General features: G+C 43.3%; 1 protein-coding gene across 1 annotated transcript in view; it reads left to right on the top strand.

Annotated features, from left to right (window-relative positions):
- CDH4 (cadherin 4) overlaps window positions 1-17,925 on the top strand; it is a 415,345-nt gene that overhangs the window by 364,456 nt on the left and 32,964 nt on the right. Inside the window, exon 8 of the mRNA XM_041478439.1 lies at window positions 7,520-7,657. Coding sequence (XP_041334373.1) covers window positions 7,520-7,657 — 138 coding nt within the window. The remainder of the gene's footprint in view (window positions 1-7,519; window positions 7,658-17,925) is intronic.

Below are 17,925 nucleotides of genomic sequence, written 5' to 3'. Positions count from 1 at the left end.
AAAATGCACAAGTATAGAACAAATATGGGGTTAATAACAAACAATGCTGTGCTGTTACCCTTGGACACAGCACATTTCTAAACGTGCTGCTGCCAGCTGGGGTCAGAGCCTGGCAAACCCTCTGCAGGGTGTGTTTGGGTCACTTCACTGTTTTGGTGGATGTATTTTCCTGTATGCACCTTTCTTTGGGCAGAAGTTGCTGCATTGAAATTCCACATTTTTTACTGCAGCTTGGGTCTTTTTTTTCAAAACCTTGATAGCCCAGGCTCAGTATCTAATCCCTTAGGGATAAAACTCCAAAAAAAATTAAAAAAAAAAAAAAAAAAGTATCTATCTCAGATGAATGTGGTGGCAGCATATTACACTCAAAGCACCTAAAAAAAAATTTAAAAAAAAATTAAAAAAAAAAAAAAGAAAGTATCTATCTGAGATGAATGTGGTGGCAGCATATTGCACTCAAAGCACCTCAGATCCAGCTTAATACAGCCTTTCTATGCACAGTATTGCTGGCACCAGGCATTGTTAAGAGAATCATTAAAATGATCCATCAGGATCCCCAGTCTGTCTTACCATTTCCAGTTATTTGTCTGCTGTGGGTTGGTTTTGTTTCTTTTTTTTCCTTTTTTTTTTTTCCTGGTTTAGTCTCAGGGCTGTTTAGTGCTTGGAGTTTGTATTTGTGAGCTTCCCTGTGTATCCCTGACAAGTGGCAGATCACTCTCAGAGCTGAGCTGAGCTCCTGGAGCAGCTCAGCAGCGTCCTGGCACTCACCATGAGATGAGGTGCATGAGCAATTCTCTTTGGTTCACAGACCTTCTGTCTGGGAGGCTCCAGGGAGATGTGGCCAGGATGCTGGAAGGCTTTTTGGGATGCCTGCTGGGGTCTGCTCTGTACCCAGTGCAGGAGCAGTTTCCACTTCACCACTTCCCCTGCCTGGATGACACAAGAAAAGGCAGCCCAGGGCAGCAGCCACTCTGCTGCTTGGTCTCACGCTACTGAAAGGCCAAACAGAGCAGACTCCTGAAAAGCTTTCTGGCATTCTTTGATGTTGTAACCTCTGTGCGATAAAAAAGATCATTTTCAGTTTCTTTCAGGTAACTTTTAAAGCACTTCCTCCTGCTTTCATAGGAAAGCTCAGCTTGCTAGTGCTGGGTGTTGTACCCACCACCAGAGGCTGTTTGGCTTTCAGAAGCTGCCACAGAAAAGAGGAAAGAGCTAAAAGCTGGAGCAGGTCCCGTTTACACTTATGTGGGAGATTCAACACCCACCCTGGGAAAAGCTGGAAAAGTCAATGGTGTGTCTGGTGGTTCCAAATGGGTTAAAAGGTGTAAATTGTAACACATTAATTTACTATCAGGAAGTGCAGTAGCTTAAGAGAGAATTAGATCAGTTGTATGTCAGATCCCCCAAGTTATGGGTCTAAGGTGCTGAGAGGGAAAGTGTTAAGAAGTAGTTTTATTGCTGGTTATTAATCAGGCTGCCAGGAGAAAGCCATTAAAGCTGGATGTCAATATAGCTCCAGTCGTGGGCTGTGGACCTTAATTTTTATCAGAAAAAATGGTTTTTGAAGGGGAGTGGAACAGCTCCTCCAGACTGGAGGTGTGGGTGGTGGGACTGAGACTGTTCTTGGCACAGAGGAGTTCACTGGTGTTTGGGTGGTGGCAGGTTTGGTCAGAGGGTCACAGCAACACACAGAGTCTGACCAGCACATCACAGGCCAGGGTGTCACACCAACACCTCTGCCAGGAGGAAAGGCAGCCTGGGGAGCACAGGGCTGTTCCCAGCAGAGTAAACGCTGCCTTGCTGGGCAGAGCCAGAGCAGCACCAGCCCTGCCTGGGGCTCTGCCAGCACAGGCAGCTCATAAAATCAAATACACCAGAGGCTTGTGAAAGGGGAACACCTTGCCATGCTGGAGGAAAAGCCAATGTAGCCTCAGCCAAATGGAGAAAACACCCTGGCTGTTTCCTTCACTGTCTGGCTGTGCAGCACTAAGCAAGTGTTTTTTTAAAAATAGCATTCCCTCCCTTGTTTTATGCCTGTCTTAGCAGAAACATGGGCACCTCAGGTAGGAGCTGGTCCTGTGCAGCGAGGCAGAGATGGAGCAGAACTGCATCTTTTTAGCTCAGGCAGCAACCTGTGCATTGGGATTTCCAGCCCAGGGTTTGATGTCTGCTGAGGCTCTGCAGCCGCAGCGTGATGCTGTGTTGGATGTGAGGAATGAAAAAGGCAAGGTTTATCAAAGGCTCTGCTCAGCTCTGGCACAGGGGTGAGGCTCACCCAGCACCACCATCGCTGGGGGAGCTGCAGCTCTGCTGGGTTCCCTGGGTGTCCTGTGAAAGCTGCCTTCTTCCCAGAGCTCCCAGCAGAGGGCTTCCTGCTGGAAATCTGTTTTTGTTTAACCAAAGCTAAGTAGGGAGTATTAAGGGATAGATGCTTTAAAAGCTTCCTGTGAGCTTTGTATAAATGGTGGCTGTTGAGGTCTTTTTGGAAAAAGTACTTTTGCTTGAGTCAAGTGAATGTTTGGGAAGAGTTTGTTTATTTATTTTTAAATTGCCTTTCCTGGTTCTGGTGCAGTATTTATTAATGGTGTGTTTGCCATCTCTGATACCCAAAAACATGAACATCAAGTCTTCACTAGGATGCAAAAAAATTATTTAGAAAACAAATTACAAGAACATTTCATATTCATCTCATTGGTGTTGCAAAATTAAGGGGAAATGGAAAAAAACATAGATATAAAGGAGATGTGAGGATAACCACAGGAAGAAAGAGAATTTAGATTTCCTATCTCCTTCACCAGTAGATTCATGCTAATACATCCTACATCCTGGTAACCTTATTTGCTTTACCAGACGTGATGCTAAAATTAGCTAGTCATACATTCCTCAGGAAGTAGTAATTAATTGGACAATATTTGTACAGAGCTTTGAAAATGTAGTTCCTAATTTTGCAAACCCTTTGTCCATAATGCAGATTAATTTAATCACATAATTACTGCATTTCTGGACTTTGGTATACACAGTTCCCCAGCTTATGTGTGATGTATAATAATTGCCTGTGTAAACTGGCAGTAGCCACATTTCTCAAATACTGTGCGTGCAGATTTGAAAATTGGGATCACAGGTAGCACTCCATCACTAGGGCTTCATTTTAAAATACTTTGTTCTTTTCTACTCTGTCTCTGAATACGATTTACTCTTGTTTCTACCCTCTCTCAGCAAGACTCTGCTCAGCTCAGCCAGGGATTTCAGCCCATGCTTTCCATGCCAGGCTCTGTCTGGATGGGGAGAGCCACTTGCAAAACCTGTAATTTTGTTTGGGGCACCTGGTCCTTTGTGTGTGCCAGTGGAATGGGCTGGTTCAGTGATAACGATCAGTGTTAAGCCTTTTCACATGAACAGTCTGTGCTATTTGGACTGAAGGGGTTTTTTTTCTTTTTCTTTTTAAAAAGTTGTTTGTACACAGAGAATGCTAAGAGATCTGCCTTCTGCTTTAGCTCAATTTATCATAATTTCTACCTAGACCAAGAGGATTTAGCCCTAATTTAATATATTCTTTTGAACGTTTTTGCTCCCCAGACCCTGTATTAGATTGCTCCAGCATCTCACTCTGTTATTGGTAAAGGACCTACTAATTTCCAACCTAAATTTATTCATGGCCAGTTCATACCCATTTGTTCTTGTGTCAACATTGTCCTTTAGTTTAAATTGCTTCCTTGCCTTCCTAGTGTTTATCCTCCTGATGTTATTTATAGACAGCAATCATATCTGCTATCAGCCTTCATTTTGCTAGACTAAACAAGCCAGGCTCTTGCAGGCTCTTCTCCTGTGATGGGCTCTTCAGTGCCAGCACCTGGATGGATCCAGGGGCTCAGCAGTGAGCAGGAGGGCCTGGCTTGTGCTCAGCATCCTGATGAGCCCTGGCTGCTTGGCACAGGGCTCAGGATTGCCAGCTGTGCCCTGCTCAGAGCTGCACACAGGGTGTTTGCCCCCTTGCTCGGCAGCAGGGAGCTGGTGGGACACGGGGACAGCCCTTCTTCCTCGTGTCCAACAGAACAACTTCCAGGAAGGTTTTATTTTATTGGTGCCTTGCTGCATTTTCCTGAGTTTTGTGCTATTAGGTCACATCTTTCTGTTAGTCAGTTGCCCTTCCTCCAAGCTGCCATTCCTCCTGTACAAAGCACCTTTTCAACCAAGCCCTTGACTAATTTACCCATTAGCCAGCTTAACAAATTCCTTCATCTAATTCCCATCTTCTGGAATTTAGCTGATATATTTCTTTGGGGCACTGTGTCAGATGACTGACAGAAGAGCAGACAGATTATATCTGCCACAGTTCCTTTAATTATTCCTTCCTTCATAATTTTTTCCTTCAAAACTCCTTCTTAGTTTTTAGGTCAGACTAAAAGCTCTGCTCTTATCAAGATGAGTTTTTTCCTTGTCTGGAGTAGAAACAGCACATTTGCTTTGCTGTAGCATGAAGATCTGTTAAGATTTGTTAGAAACACTTGCCACAGGACCTCCCACAGGCTTCAGTGGGGCTGGGTTTTTAGTCTAGACCCCCTTGGGCCACAGCTCATTTCCTGAGTCCCACAGCATCACCATCAGAGCAAACTTACAGTAAATGTTAGGAACATTTTGGTTTACCTCCATGCTGTAGTTCCTGCCCTGTGCTACTTAAAATGTCATTTTTGCAAAGAAAGAGAATAGGAAAATTATTCTGTATGATCAAAATGCCATCAAGAAAATGTCTCTCATGCTTGGGGGCATGAGGCTGCCTTTTTTTTTTTTAATAGTCGTAACAATAATAATACTATTAGGACAACAAACTGAGATGCCCCTGGAGATGATGTGACAAATTGGAAGGACATGCTGAAATTGAAATTGATTGAATAGTTCAATAAAATCAGCTTAATGCACAAAAGCAAAAAGATTAGCTAGAGAAAAACAAAAAATCAGTAATTTGTTATCTGCTGGGGCCAATCTCACTGGAGATTGAATTAGTTATAAAGTAAAACTAGGCACTTGAAAGGAGCACCCTTATATGCCCACAGTGCTGGAGCCTTTGGGATGGAGCTGGATGTGGGTGGCAGCCTGAAGGTTTGGCAGATCAGATCTCAGACTGTTTCCATTTGGTGGACTTGGCAGTGTTGGCTTTATGGCTGGCCTTGATCTTAAAGGTCTTTCCCAACCTAGATATTTCTGTGATTTCATATGTCTCAGTTCTATACAACTTCCCACACCATTCTCCATGTCCAAATCCTCTTTTGCTCTAAACACAATAGTTTTGTGTTCAGCTGGTGGAAATCAGGGCAGCTTTGGGGATGTCTCTGGGGTTCCCCCAGCAGCTCACTGCTGATGTGTACCCAGTGGCTATCCTGAGATCCAACACCTCCCCAACATGTGCATTCCCATCATGGTCCGTCCTGCCTGATCCCTCCATCCCTTTGGGATCTGCTGCAATTCCCACATTTTCTCACTGCCTGCACTTGCTGCACAAGTGCTGTGTTCCTTTGCCATCCCTCCCTTCTTTCCATCCCTCTACACCAGCTCCTTGTGGTACATTTGCACATTCTTATAAATTGTGGCCATTTTCCTTTTCTTTTTTTTTTTTTTTTTGTGTTGTATGATCTGATCAACATCTTTCTTTTAAACTTCTTTAATTTCGTGCTCTGAATTTGTCTGGGGTTTTTTTATTAACACTACAGAGCTCAGTGAACAGTGCTTTGTTAAAGAAAACAATTCCGTTGTAAACCTGGGGTCTGTGAGTACACACACACAGATGTGTTTTTCTCATTTATGTGAAACCTGATTGCTGCTACTTTTTTAAGTATCCTCCCCTTCTATGATTTAAACCTTCTGTTATTTAAACCAGAGTATTTGGCCTGCTAGGAAACACTTCCATCAGCTTCCCAGGTAGTCTATAACAGAGAATAAGGAAGTAAAATCTAGATATGAAATAGAAATTGCATTCACTAATAAGGACATTTCAGCCTTGTGCAGTGCTTTACAAATGGAGTAATGAACAGAACCTTCTTGCATGAGGCAAAACAAGGGCTAACAATAGTTTCTCCCTCATGTTTTATTATACAAGATAGAAAGAGATAATGAAAGTGCATTTCCATAATATATTCCAGTTGCAAGGTGCTGATGGATCCCTAAGTGTGGTGTCTTGTCAATTTAGCAGGTCAATTAAAAGCCCTGGAATCAAGATAAAGCTAAAATGCAGATCTCTTATTCTGGCAACTCAGAAGAATTAAAGAACTTAACCAGATACAGCACTTCAAGGATGTTTATGTGGGAATAAAGGGACCTAACTGACCCAGTTCCTGCCCTTTGTAACTTCAGAGGACGTTTGACATTTTACACACACTTTTAGCATTGGCACCTTGAAGGAGCAGCCCTGGGTACCAGAGCTGTGTTTTGGGGTAGTTGGTCTTTCTTTGCACCAAAGTCCCTCCAATTGACTTCACAAAAAAGCTTTTCCTGCATAAAATTCTGCCTCCACTTGGTTTACACACCTCTGGGGCTCTCTGATGTGCCTCCTGCAGCCTTAAGGAGCAGGGTTGTGTTGAGCTTTTGGCTGGATCCTTCCCTGCTTCTTGTGCCTCCCTTTGTCCACTTCTCAGAAGAGGAGCTTTTCTTTCCTATCTGCCTGTAAATTGCTCTGTGAGCACGACAGTAATCAATAGTAAATTCTGCAGGTCTAAATGAAAATTTATTGTTGGGGCCAGTTGTAAAGATCAGGAGACTTCTCTTGATGCAGGCAGATACTCCTAAGAGATCCCAGGAAGATATGTACACATGCAACATCAGATGGCCTCTCCTGTTTTATTCAGGTTTATTTTCCAGTTGCATTGACTTACAGCATCCTTTAGAACTTCACTGTGTGATTTTTATGGCTGGATCTGTGAGGTTTTTTCCCTTTGAGAGCTGTGTTGTAGGGGGTGCTCAGGAATTTAAATTAGTTCTGCTGAACTGCTGTTTATTGCATTGAATTATTTTTTTCTTCCATACTGGACTTAAATTCTCCTTATTTACCAAGATTGTGTTAAGGATTGAAACACGAAGAGCATTTTAATGCTTTTTGGGCATCAGACAGTGTGAGCAGACTGAGCTGGAGGGCTGCCAGGCAATGTTGATGTCAATTTTGGGGGTATAATGTTCTTAGCAATGTTTTCAGTGAAAACACATGAACAAAACTTTTACTGGTTTTCTGAAGACAAAAGCTAATGTTGCAGAAAATGCTTAAAAGTTAATAAAAATGTCAGCTTCAACCAGAGAATTTTGCCCATAAGACTTTTATTTTCCCATGAGACAGGTGATGTCCACGAATCTATGCAAAAATCACTTCAAAAACAATGCAGAAAAATTAATTGAATTTTTTTTTTACTGACATTTTTGATCCAATTGACTTCTTAGTCTGCTTAAAAATCACACTTGTATGTGGAAAATAAACCAAGGTGTTTTATAGGGTGCATTTTTATCTCTCATCTTTTCTTCTTTTTTTTTTTTTTTCCAGAAAGTTCAGCAGTACATAGTCATTGTTCAAGCAACAGATATGGAAGGAAATCTGAACTATGGTCTCTCAAACACGGCCACAGCGATCATCACAGTGACAGATGTGAATGACAACCCCCCTGAATTCACGACCAGCACTGTGAGTATCCCCACAGCAGCAGGGTGATGCATGCTCACACCGGTTTTAATTCATGGATGTTGATATCTGCTGCCTCTCCGAGCTGCTTGGGCAGAGAGGAGGAGCTCTGATGGATAACTGTGGAATAAAGACTTTCAGGGGAGAAAAAGGAAAAGGGAAAAGACTGATTCATGAACCAGCAAAACTGTTTGGTGACGGATTTGGCCAAGGCGCTGAAGGAGCTGAAATAACGTGGCAAACTGCCCATGTCTGATTGCACCAAAGAGGATGAAGTTGTTTCACAGCAATTGGCTGTAGACATATCAGAGTTATTAATACTTCTGAGTGAAATCCTGAGCAGTGAGAGATATTTGGGGTTTATGGCTTGGATATAATTTCAAGAGGGCTGTAAGTTCTCTAAATGGTAACAGGTAGCTGGTAAAATTTGTATTTCACTGATAGCTCTAACAGATGTATTTGTGTGTGCTGGCAGTAAATGTGTAGACATTCTTCAGTACATCTGGTTTTAATCATTTTTCTTATGCTTTATTAGCACAGTCTTCTTCTGTTCTGTTCTTATATGTTCCAAGATATTCCTGGAGGGCAAGAAGAAAAAAACCAGACATTGCAAATGACAAATTTTTAGAGCTGGTTAAGGTAAAAATGAAGATTTCGAAGGTGAAATGATGTGGTCTGGTTCATTCTAGCCTTCATAATCCGTAGATGCAGAATATCTGAAATGTGCATGGTAAATTTAGAAATCACAGAGCAGTGCAGAAGTCTATATGCTAATAAATGAGAAATCCTTGTGTACCCCCTGTCTGTATTCATAGGAGGGTCAACAAGGAGCAGTAAGTGATGTATCTTAAATAGACATCAAATCTTTTCAAATACAGGTGGTCTGACTTCTTTGTGCTCAAGTCACTGAACATCCTTGGAGGAATGTTTTTATTATTTATATAATTCTGAATTTTCATTCCGTCCTAAAGGGTCTCTAAATATTTATTAGTGTAGGACCAAAGTTTCCCCTTAGTTATACTCTTACAAACTGCAGATATGTCACAGAACTCAAGGATGTCATGCAGAGCCCAGTTTATGCCCCTGTGGACCCAGACTGGATTCATGTCAGTTTTGGAGTCTGGGTCCTTCCTTCCCATCTCCACGGGGAGCTGGGCTTGGGGCTGTGATGTGCTCAGCTCCCAAACAGCATTTTCTCACACAGTGACTTGGACGTAAGTTCTAAGAAGAAAAAAGGCGCCAAATTCCTCCTGAGTCTCAGCAGAATGGACACCCAACATGTTGTCAGGTCTGGGCATCAATCCCCAGCTGCAGTGGATGTAACAGCACACGTGTGCTCTGTGTCCATCGTGGATACTCCTCTGCTGTAAAGCTGTGGTTAAGGATCTCCCTCAGTATGGTACAGTTGTGAAGAGCCATAAAATCACAGCACAGGTCTTGGGCTGTGTGGTCCTTTGTCCTGCCAGGACAGAATTATTCTCTCTGGAGGGAGGTTTGTGTCTGTGGGGCTGCAGGACCTTGCACCACAGCACTGCCGCAGCTCCCTGGCGTGTGTGGGGACTTCATTCTGCCAGGTAAATGCTTCTCTGCCCTCCATCTGAGTGAAAAAGGAATGACATCTAGTGGCCATGTCACTTCAGCACAGGCTGTTCTCATGACCAGGTGGTGGGGTCCTTGTCTCCAGGTGCAAGGTGAGGTTTTGGGGAGCAGGGTGAGCTGGGTCAGGGTTCTTTGCACGAGCACAGTGGTGCCTTCTGCAGGGCAGCATCCCCTCCAGATGTGGTGTATTGTAATGGCTTTCCAAAGCACTTCTCAAAGCTGATGGAAGATGGGATAATGGAAATTTTCTTTCAGGTGAATTCTGAGTATTTAATGTCTTGGTGTGTATTAAACCTGGAAGGAATAAAAGCCATCAAGAGAATTACCCACAGAATTGTGTTAAATGGATTAGAAAATGCTACTCTTCCTCTAAGCAGAGTTGATGTGTACCATTATTTCTCTAATTTCAATCACTGAAGAAAGAGTTTTGCAAGGGCCAAAGGGCTTTACATTGTGGCACATGGGACTTCTCTATAAAGAGTTGAAAAGCAAGGGTGTTTTACAATAATACTTTCTGATTCTATGGAAACAAATATCTTTTATATACTCCCGGGTATAGCCAGGTTGAATTTCTTGTGAGTATGAAAGTATAATATGTTTTTTCTCTTACTGGCAGAGGGAACAGCATCAGGCTGATGAGTTTCTTTAAGCCTGAGCTGAATCTCCTCGCTGTCCTCAAATAGTCTGATCTGCATTTTAACACCTCTAAAAAAAATAGCAAAAATCACTTTCCAGGAAATCTATAGCTCCTCAGAGAGTGAGAAAGCCCATGGTCTCTTTTAAGTCTGCGGACTGTTTGGAGTGATATTGTATATTTTTATTTTAAATAGTTGTAGTGAGATGCTGCTGTAAAAACAAAAATAGACTGAATAGCTGAAAGCGTGGCTTGCTCTTGGCAAGCAGCCAGATGAGAGGAACTCAGGAGCTGTATTCATCCCAGATAGATACAGAGGCACACCCTATAGCGCTCTCAAATTACCTGTCATTCAGCCAGGGTGGTTTCAGACTTAATCTTTTCTGGATGGGAATGTAGCTCAGGAGGACACTGCACCACGCTGGTGTCACAGCTCATGTATTCAGCAGCAGGAATTAATGCTGCTGTGTAAAATTTAACAACAGGGTGGGAGAGAGGAAAGCATCCACTGTGATGGTCAAGAGAGTCAGGGCACGTCTGCAGCCAAGCACAGGGCAGGGGGAAGAGGCTGCGTGCACGGACCATGAGCAAGTTCAGACACAGGCACAGCAGTGCCAGAATGGCCAAAATGGCACATCCAGCAGAGGTGTGTTGGTGAATGGACATCCAAAATACCAGATGGGCTGGCATCAAAGTGTAGTGCTGGATGAGAAGTGGTAAAAGAGCAATAAAATTTCAGAGATGATCCTTAAAGGTACAAAATGAAGATTTTGTGAAGTAAAACTCCAGAATTCCTGGGTGCTTCCATGAAAACTGATGTCAGTGGGTTTCACATCCTTTGGTCCACCACCTGAAAGGCAGGGGAAGAAGGAGCCCCACCTTCTCAAACAAGGGGTTCTGAAATTATGTGGGAGGAAGGAAATCAGAGTCTCTGGATGAAACAATTTGGAACTCAAGTCTGCTGTTACCTCTAAGGGCAGTCTCCATCAGCGTGGCCAGTCCTGACAGTCATGAGAATTACCTGCACCAAGCTGCAAGGCACTGAGCACAGCAAGGACCAGGTGCCTCCTCTGGTCCTGTCCAGCTCTTTTTTGTGATAGTGAATATTTTCTTGATCTGCAATGCTACCTGTGCCTGTGCTGAGAAGCATCAGAGAGCAGCCAGCAGTGGGGAAGTGTCTCCTGAGAGAGACACCACAAGAGTGAAGCATGCCCTGAAACGGTGTAAACATCACAGGCAGCTGTTTGGGGCATTTTTAATGGTTTAATGCAGGATTGTGTCCCAGGGAGTGCTCTTCTGGCTATCTAAGGGACTTCAGCCTGTCCACAGTGTTGTGTTCTTCGTGTGACATTGTTGCTTGCAAAGATAAATGAAGGGAGGCAACTCTTGCCTCTGCCAAAGAGGAGAGGTAGCACTGACTCCTCAAAGTGCCCAACCAGCCCATGCCCACAGGCTCTGGGTCAGATGCCATAGAAAAAGGTGTTTTAACCCCCCATGCTCAAGTTTTCTGTGACTCATTCATTTCTGTGGATTTTTTGATGGCTTTTGTACCTGCCAAGTCACCAGCTGCTGTAAAATATTGACATTTTAACTGGACTGTGTTACAAAGGCTTTGTAGGCATTTTTATTGGCTCTCTTACTGTTGTAAGATGAAGGTATCACTGTGCCCTCCATTATCCATAGTCCTTGTTACTTATAACAGGGTCATGTCCTCTGACATGTCTTAATTATGGAGAAATTCCTCAGTCTCCCTTCAAATATTTATCTCCTGTGTGCAAATGAGTTGTGGGTTTTCCATATTAATATGGATCCGTAGCCTCTGATCAGATGCTCACCTCAGATACAGGGGGTGCAGTGAAATCAGAGTTGGTATTTCAGAGATTAAAAGTCAGCTGAGACAGAACAATGCTGGATAGTCTCAGGTGAGGTTTATGTAAGATTGAAGCATCTTTGTTGCTCACAGGAGGAGCACCTTTAATTCCAGTGAAATCTTTAACTCCTCTCAGGCAGGATGCCCTTTCCAGTCTGACCCATGATACTGTTAATAGCCATTCAAGGATTTCCACTTTATCTAAGAAGATGCATAATCAGAGGGGAGGAGAAGTGAAAGAAATCCATGCCTACACTTGACTCATACAAAGTCTATTTTTATCATATTCAATCAGGAACAATCAGGCACAGAGAGGAGACGCAGATGAATTTGCATGATCAGACTTCTGTGTCTGAAATGTTAATTAAAAGTTATTTTAAATTTGCCTACTGTGCAGAACTTGTTTTTATAGTAGCCCATGTAAGGAAAATATTATTTCAGAGGGCTACAGTGCTCATGATTACTTGAGTTTGTGAATTCTTGGGTAAACCTGCCTGGCAATCAGCCTCTTAAAAAAAAATAATTGGAGGGAAAGAAAAGGAAAAAAGAAACTGGGCTATTCAAGTTCTTTAAGCTCCTGAGCCTTAGGAGGTCTTATTTTAAGCTACTTTAAAATTTGCCCTTTGTCACTGCTTTGAGAATCTCCTCTTCCAAAGCTGAATCCAGTGGAGTCTGTTATGAAGAGGCAGCTCTAGGACAGCATCCCCTTCCCTGCCTCACTGGCTAATCCCTGAGTTAGGAAGAGCTCCAAAGGTTTAGGACTGGACTGTTGGGGATGGGTGGGTGCTTCCCAGCTCACAGTGCTGGCCTTTGCCTGGTCAAAGACTGGCTGAACTCAAAGCAGAGTTGCTGGTGTGGAGTAACCTGAGTTCAGGGAGGCTGTGTTAGGCAGGAGGGAGGTGGTTTTGGGTAGGGTTAATCGGGTTACAGCATGGATTTGGCTAATCAGTGCAAAGGAGCAAGTCCTCGTTGCAAGCACATTGGGAAAAGCAGTTCTTGCCAGTTTCTACCTGGCCTATTTAATTAATATTGTCAGAGCAGGCTCACCCCTGGCTGCTGCAGTGAGGCTGAGTGAGCCTGGCTCGTGCTGGGCTGGATCAGGCAGTGCTGGAATCTGCAGGGGAGACCTCGGTGCTTCCTGAACAAAAGAACACAGAGAGAGACCCATGATAAAAGAGCTTCTTGGTTTTGGCACCACACTGCCAAAAGTGCCTGACCTTTCTCTGTGCAGGTGTTCTGGTTCCTCGAGTGCTGTGGGAGATGTTGATGAGCCCATTCTGAGAAGTGCTTTGGAATTGGAGAGTGAAGATGCTCTCGGAGCATCTCTGCCCTGCTGACATTGCCTTCACCAGAAATAGTTCTTCCTTCTCCCATTCTGATGTTTCCTTCATGTTTTCTCTCCCCTGTGATTTACTAGTGTACTTCATTCCATGAAGCAAAACAAGTCAAGATCCTCCAACCTCTTCTGCTTTACAGCTTTCCTTCTGTGGTTGTCTTGCTAACCCTGCTGTGCTCCATGCTCTGCTCAGTTTGCATTCTTCTGACCCAATTTGGATATAGTAATCCAGTTTCAGTGCCTTGAACAAGGGCATTAGTGTTTCCTTTTTCACAGCCATGGTGTAACTCTCACTTAGTCTCCTGCTCTGTGAACTTGCCAAAATTGTGGAAACAAAGCAAACAAGCATAACCTAAAATTGTATTCCCTGTTCTGAATGTGTTTGTTCTCACATTCATTGTTTGTTTGAGGAGAGAATATAGCTGTGCATCAACCTATGCAAGAGCAGCAGTGCACAGAAATAGCTGATGTGAACTGTAAAAATGTGACTTTCTTGCAAGTGGGGTGAATGCTTTGCCTGGGCTCCGGCCCCCTCAGTCAGATCCTGCTGAGCTCCATTTTCAACAGTGAGTTTCAAAATAGAAAAGTAGCAGGGAAAACCTCAGCTCTTCCTTCAGGCTGAAAGATTGTGACTTCCAAGTGACTGGGATGCAAAGATGCAAATAGGTCTGCTTTGAGAAATATTTAATGGTCGTAGGAAACCAAAATTGGCATCCACATTGGGCTGCCTTGGGGTTTCCTAAACACATTTATAGGCAGATGTCCCCAGAAGCATTTGGAACATGGGAGTGTTATGAGAAATCCCTTTTACATGCATGCTCATGTTTTACAAATTCATCTTACACTGTGGAGGGAGAGCCCAGCAGGAGTGGGATGTCACTGGGATTTCCTACAGACAGAAAATTGGACCAGGATGCCTTCGAGGGCTTCCTAAAAAGAAATCTTAACAGGCTGATCCAAGAAAAACTAGTGAAAGTGGGTAGCTTGCTCTCTCCCAGGACCTTGGCACGTGTCCACCTGCCTCCTCCCTGTTCCTAGACCCTGGAAAAGATTAAGGGCTTAAATCTTGAGCACTGTGTACAGACTAAAGCTGCATATGTAGCTGTCCATTGAGGTCTCACTGTCCCTGTCACTACACCTGTGCCATTCAGAAAGTCAGCAGTGACATTTGGATGTAGATTAGCCCGGATCATACAGCGTTTTTAAATCATCAGAACTCTGCCTGTGGCATAATTTAGAGGCAGTTGTCACACGAGGCAGAATTCAAGTAGGTGGCACAGATCAGAGCTGGCAAGGGGAAGGACCAGTGCTGTGGTGAGGGAATGTGCAGGACTGTGCTGTTTTACAGCTGAAGACAAACCCTGAGTTCTGTGCAGTCCTGCAGACAGGCTTTATTGTTAAAAATCAATTATGCTTTCATGGAAATTCCCCGATGTCTGTGTTCACTTGCAATTTTCCAGTGAAAACGAGGCTGAGCCAAACTACCCAGCAAAGCCTGGGCTGTTACAGAGCTGTCAACCTCTAACTGAAATAAATTATTATATTCAAGTGAATCAGATATGCCCAGTAGCATTTGGGTATATGAGCATCTACCTAATTCTGTGTGCATTTCCATTAAATATACAGTCAGTGAAGTCTTAAAAACCACAAATCAGTCTAGTTTTCCTAAATAAGACCCCAGTGCTTATAAATTGAAATGGACTTTCTGCCTCTCGTTGCATGTCCTGGTGACAACCTTTGCCATGAACAATGAATTTAGATTAAGAATGTTAGGTTGGGAGGTAAAGGTAACAAACAGAGCACAAGGAGAAACAATATTCATTCTTCCCATCCTGTTACAGCCTCGTGCTGAACTCAGCACAATAATTATTCCAGGGCTTTGCAGCTGTAGAAACACAGGTTAACCATGACTAGGAAATTATTTACATCTTGATCTGCCTTTGGAGTCAAACTGGCCTTTGGGGGTGGATCCCTACCCCAGTGCAAAGCCTGTCCAGGGGAGCTGAGGAGGTGAGGTGCCCACCCAGTTCCATTCTGGAGAGATGAGGGTGATCCCCAGCTCCAAGTGCAGATTCCCTGGGAACTCTGGGGCTTTCCCAGGCACAGCATCTCTGAGTGCCTGGAGGCCCTTTCAGTGCTGTGCTAGGGAACACAAGAAACACTTCCTTCTCTCTTGTGGATGCTCAACTTTTGTTCTTTATTTTATCACCTCTTTCATCTAAAATGAAAGCTATTTCTCACTTTATGAGAAAACAATAATTCCTCATGTCTTAATGAAATAAGCATCAGCCTCTTCTGTGGTGTCTGTTAAGCGTTTACACCAGTGTAACACATGACAGAAAGGATGAGATACCTTTGAGACTGCAAAACAGATAGAGATACAGAGATGTATATGTATAAATACCAAATATAGATGTGCATATTGCTGGATCCAAAGCATAGATAGATGCTGATGCCAGGGAAACAGTCATCAATCATATCCAAGTCTCTACTCACAGATAAATTGTGGTTTATATGAATTATTCCATTATATTGTGTGGGTATATATGCATTGATTTAAAAAAAAAGCGTCATCTCCTTGATGGAAGTCTCTTCCTAATGTACCCCATTAATCAAAACCTAAATTTACAGTGCCTTTTGTTTTGTGTATTTCCTTTCAGTACATTCATTTTCAAATTATCACTAAATTAATCATGTACAGAGCTTTAAACTGGCTGCCACGTGGTAAAGCAGTTCTGGTTCCTCTCCATTACACTGAGCATTAGTTATTGAGGCACAGTTCAAGGCTCTGTTTAGCCTGATTCTGCCCTGAACCTAATTGGAATCAGCTAGATTCTTCCTTCTAAATGGGTCAGTCACACGGAAAAAACATCAAATGTAATCTCAAGATTGTGAAATAAAGCAGAGAAAAAGAAAAAAGAAGATAATTTTATTTCTTCTCATTGATACCTGCCTGGTGGTTAAAAGAAGGATTAAAATGAGGTCATTAAACTTTCCTTGGAGACAAAACCCAGACCTCAGTGGTAATGTGATTAATCAAATATAAAAGTGAAGCTCTTCTGAATGAATAAGTCATTTTTATAGAATATCTAATTACTGAAATGTCATCTGCTGCAGAAAAAAAAAAAGGGGGGGGAAATTAATTGCAATAACAATTCAAGAAGATAAAGTTTTTCTGAATTAGGTCTACACAAGAAGCTAAATTGAGTTGATTAAGTAATTTTGGTTTCAGGAACACCCTTGATGGAAGTTAGTGGTAATGAATTTTTCAGACCTCAGAGTTTAAAATTGCCAAAGACCAGTGATTAAAAAAAAACCAGGAACGATAGTTCCATTACAAATTTCAATTTTCTGTCATGAAAAAAAAAATGGGGGGGATGGGGATATTAAAAAATACTCTATTGGTCTCTCTCAGATTGGACACATGTAATACTTGGTGTAAAATCAGGAATAATACAACCCGCTCTCCATGCTGGAGAGTGTAATCTCAGTCAGCTGGAGCTGCAGCACCTCACGGGAGGCAGAGGCAGGAGGAGCAGCACAGATTCCATGTGCTGGGCATTCCTGCATGTGTTGCACCTGGAGCCTTGTGCCTGTGCAGTGCTTGAGCAGCTGTCACTCACAGGGAGAGTGGCACATCCATCCTCAGCACCACGGAGACACCTGGCACTGCACGGGTGTGGCACATCAGTTGATTTGGCATTTGGCTCTCTAGCCTGCTGGTTTCTGCAGCTGGGTTAGTATTAATACTGCAGCTGGGTTAGTAGTTAATACTATAAGATAATTATATTAATAATATAATTTAAAATTTTAATTAATATTAAATACCATATAATATTATCAAAGCACAGACAACCCACGGCAGCGCCCATCAGCCATCGCTCACCGTCCCCATTTGTCATGAGCCCTCTCATTTGAGCATCTGGCAGAGCTGTCTCCTGGTTCAGTGTCTCATTTAGCAGGGATTTCTCTCCTCCCTCTCCTCCCCTGTCCAGTCTGTGCAGGACCTAGAGGGAGAAGCCCCAGACCACATCCCTACCCCGTGCTTTCCATGGAATTGCCCAGTGAGAATGAGGTTCCAGGCAGGTGTTTTCTCCCTGTGTGCAGGGAGGTGTGACAGGGCCACGTGTCACTGGCAGAATCCCTGGAATCAGAGGAATTATCAGAGGGAAATGCCCTTGTTACTCTGGGCTGTGCTGCCATGGAAGTTGCCCTGGGCTGCACCACCAGATCCGTGTGTGGGGATCAGACACTCTTCCCATCATCTCTGGTGTGTCAGTCAGGCTGCAGTTTCAAGGAGAAATGAGACATTGATGCTTCCGTATCACATATCTACCCACATTTCTTGTCTGGCATTTTTCCACCTGTAGCATTTCCCTCAAATTTGAATGGTTTCTTGTGGATTTTGTGCCTCTTTCTGCTTTTGGTCATATACAAAATATTCTAATTCTCCTCCTCAACCCAGACCTGCCCCTGGAGAGCCTCATTCAGCTGTCTGCATGTAGACACCCAGCACCATCATGGATAGGCTGGATATCCACACAGGCCTGGCATGTCCATGTCTGCCAGATGTCCAGGCAGACACCCATTTGTGCTGGATTACTTCTTTATCTCTAAAGTCCTCAGCATCTCAGGCACTGGTGTGAGGCTGAGAAATTTAAATACATTCTGTGACTCCATTATTGGAGGGCAGTGAAATAAATCCCCTCCTGGGGTTGGCTAACTTCCTTGGGTCTGCAGGTTTTTAATTCTTCAGTATTCTTTTGCTTTAAAAACAGTTGCTTCTGAGGGCTGTCATTTTAAGAGGATATATATCTGGAACTTCATTAAGT

This window comes from Pyrgilauda ruficollis, unplaced genomic scaffold (assembly GCF_017590135.1).
Source record: "Pyrgilauda ruficollis isolate IOZ18807 unplaced genomic scaffold, ASM1759013v1 scaffold45, whole genome shotgun sequence".
Taxonomy (NCBI): Eukaryota; Metazoa; Chordata; class Aves; order Passeriformes; family Passeridae; genus Pyrgilauda; species Pyrgilauda ruficollis.
This window is presented reverse-complemented; position numbering and strand designations above follow the sequence as displayed.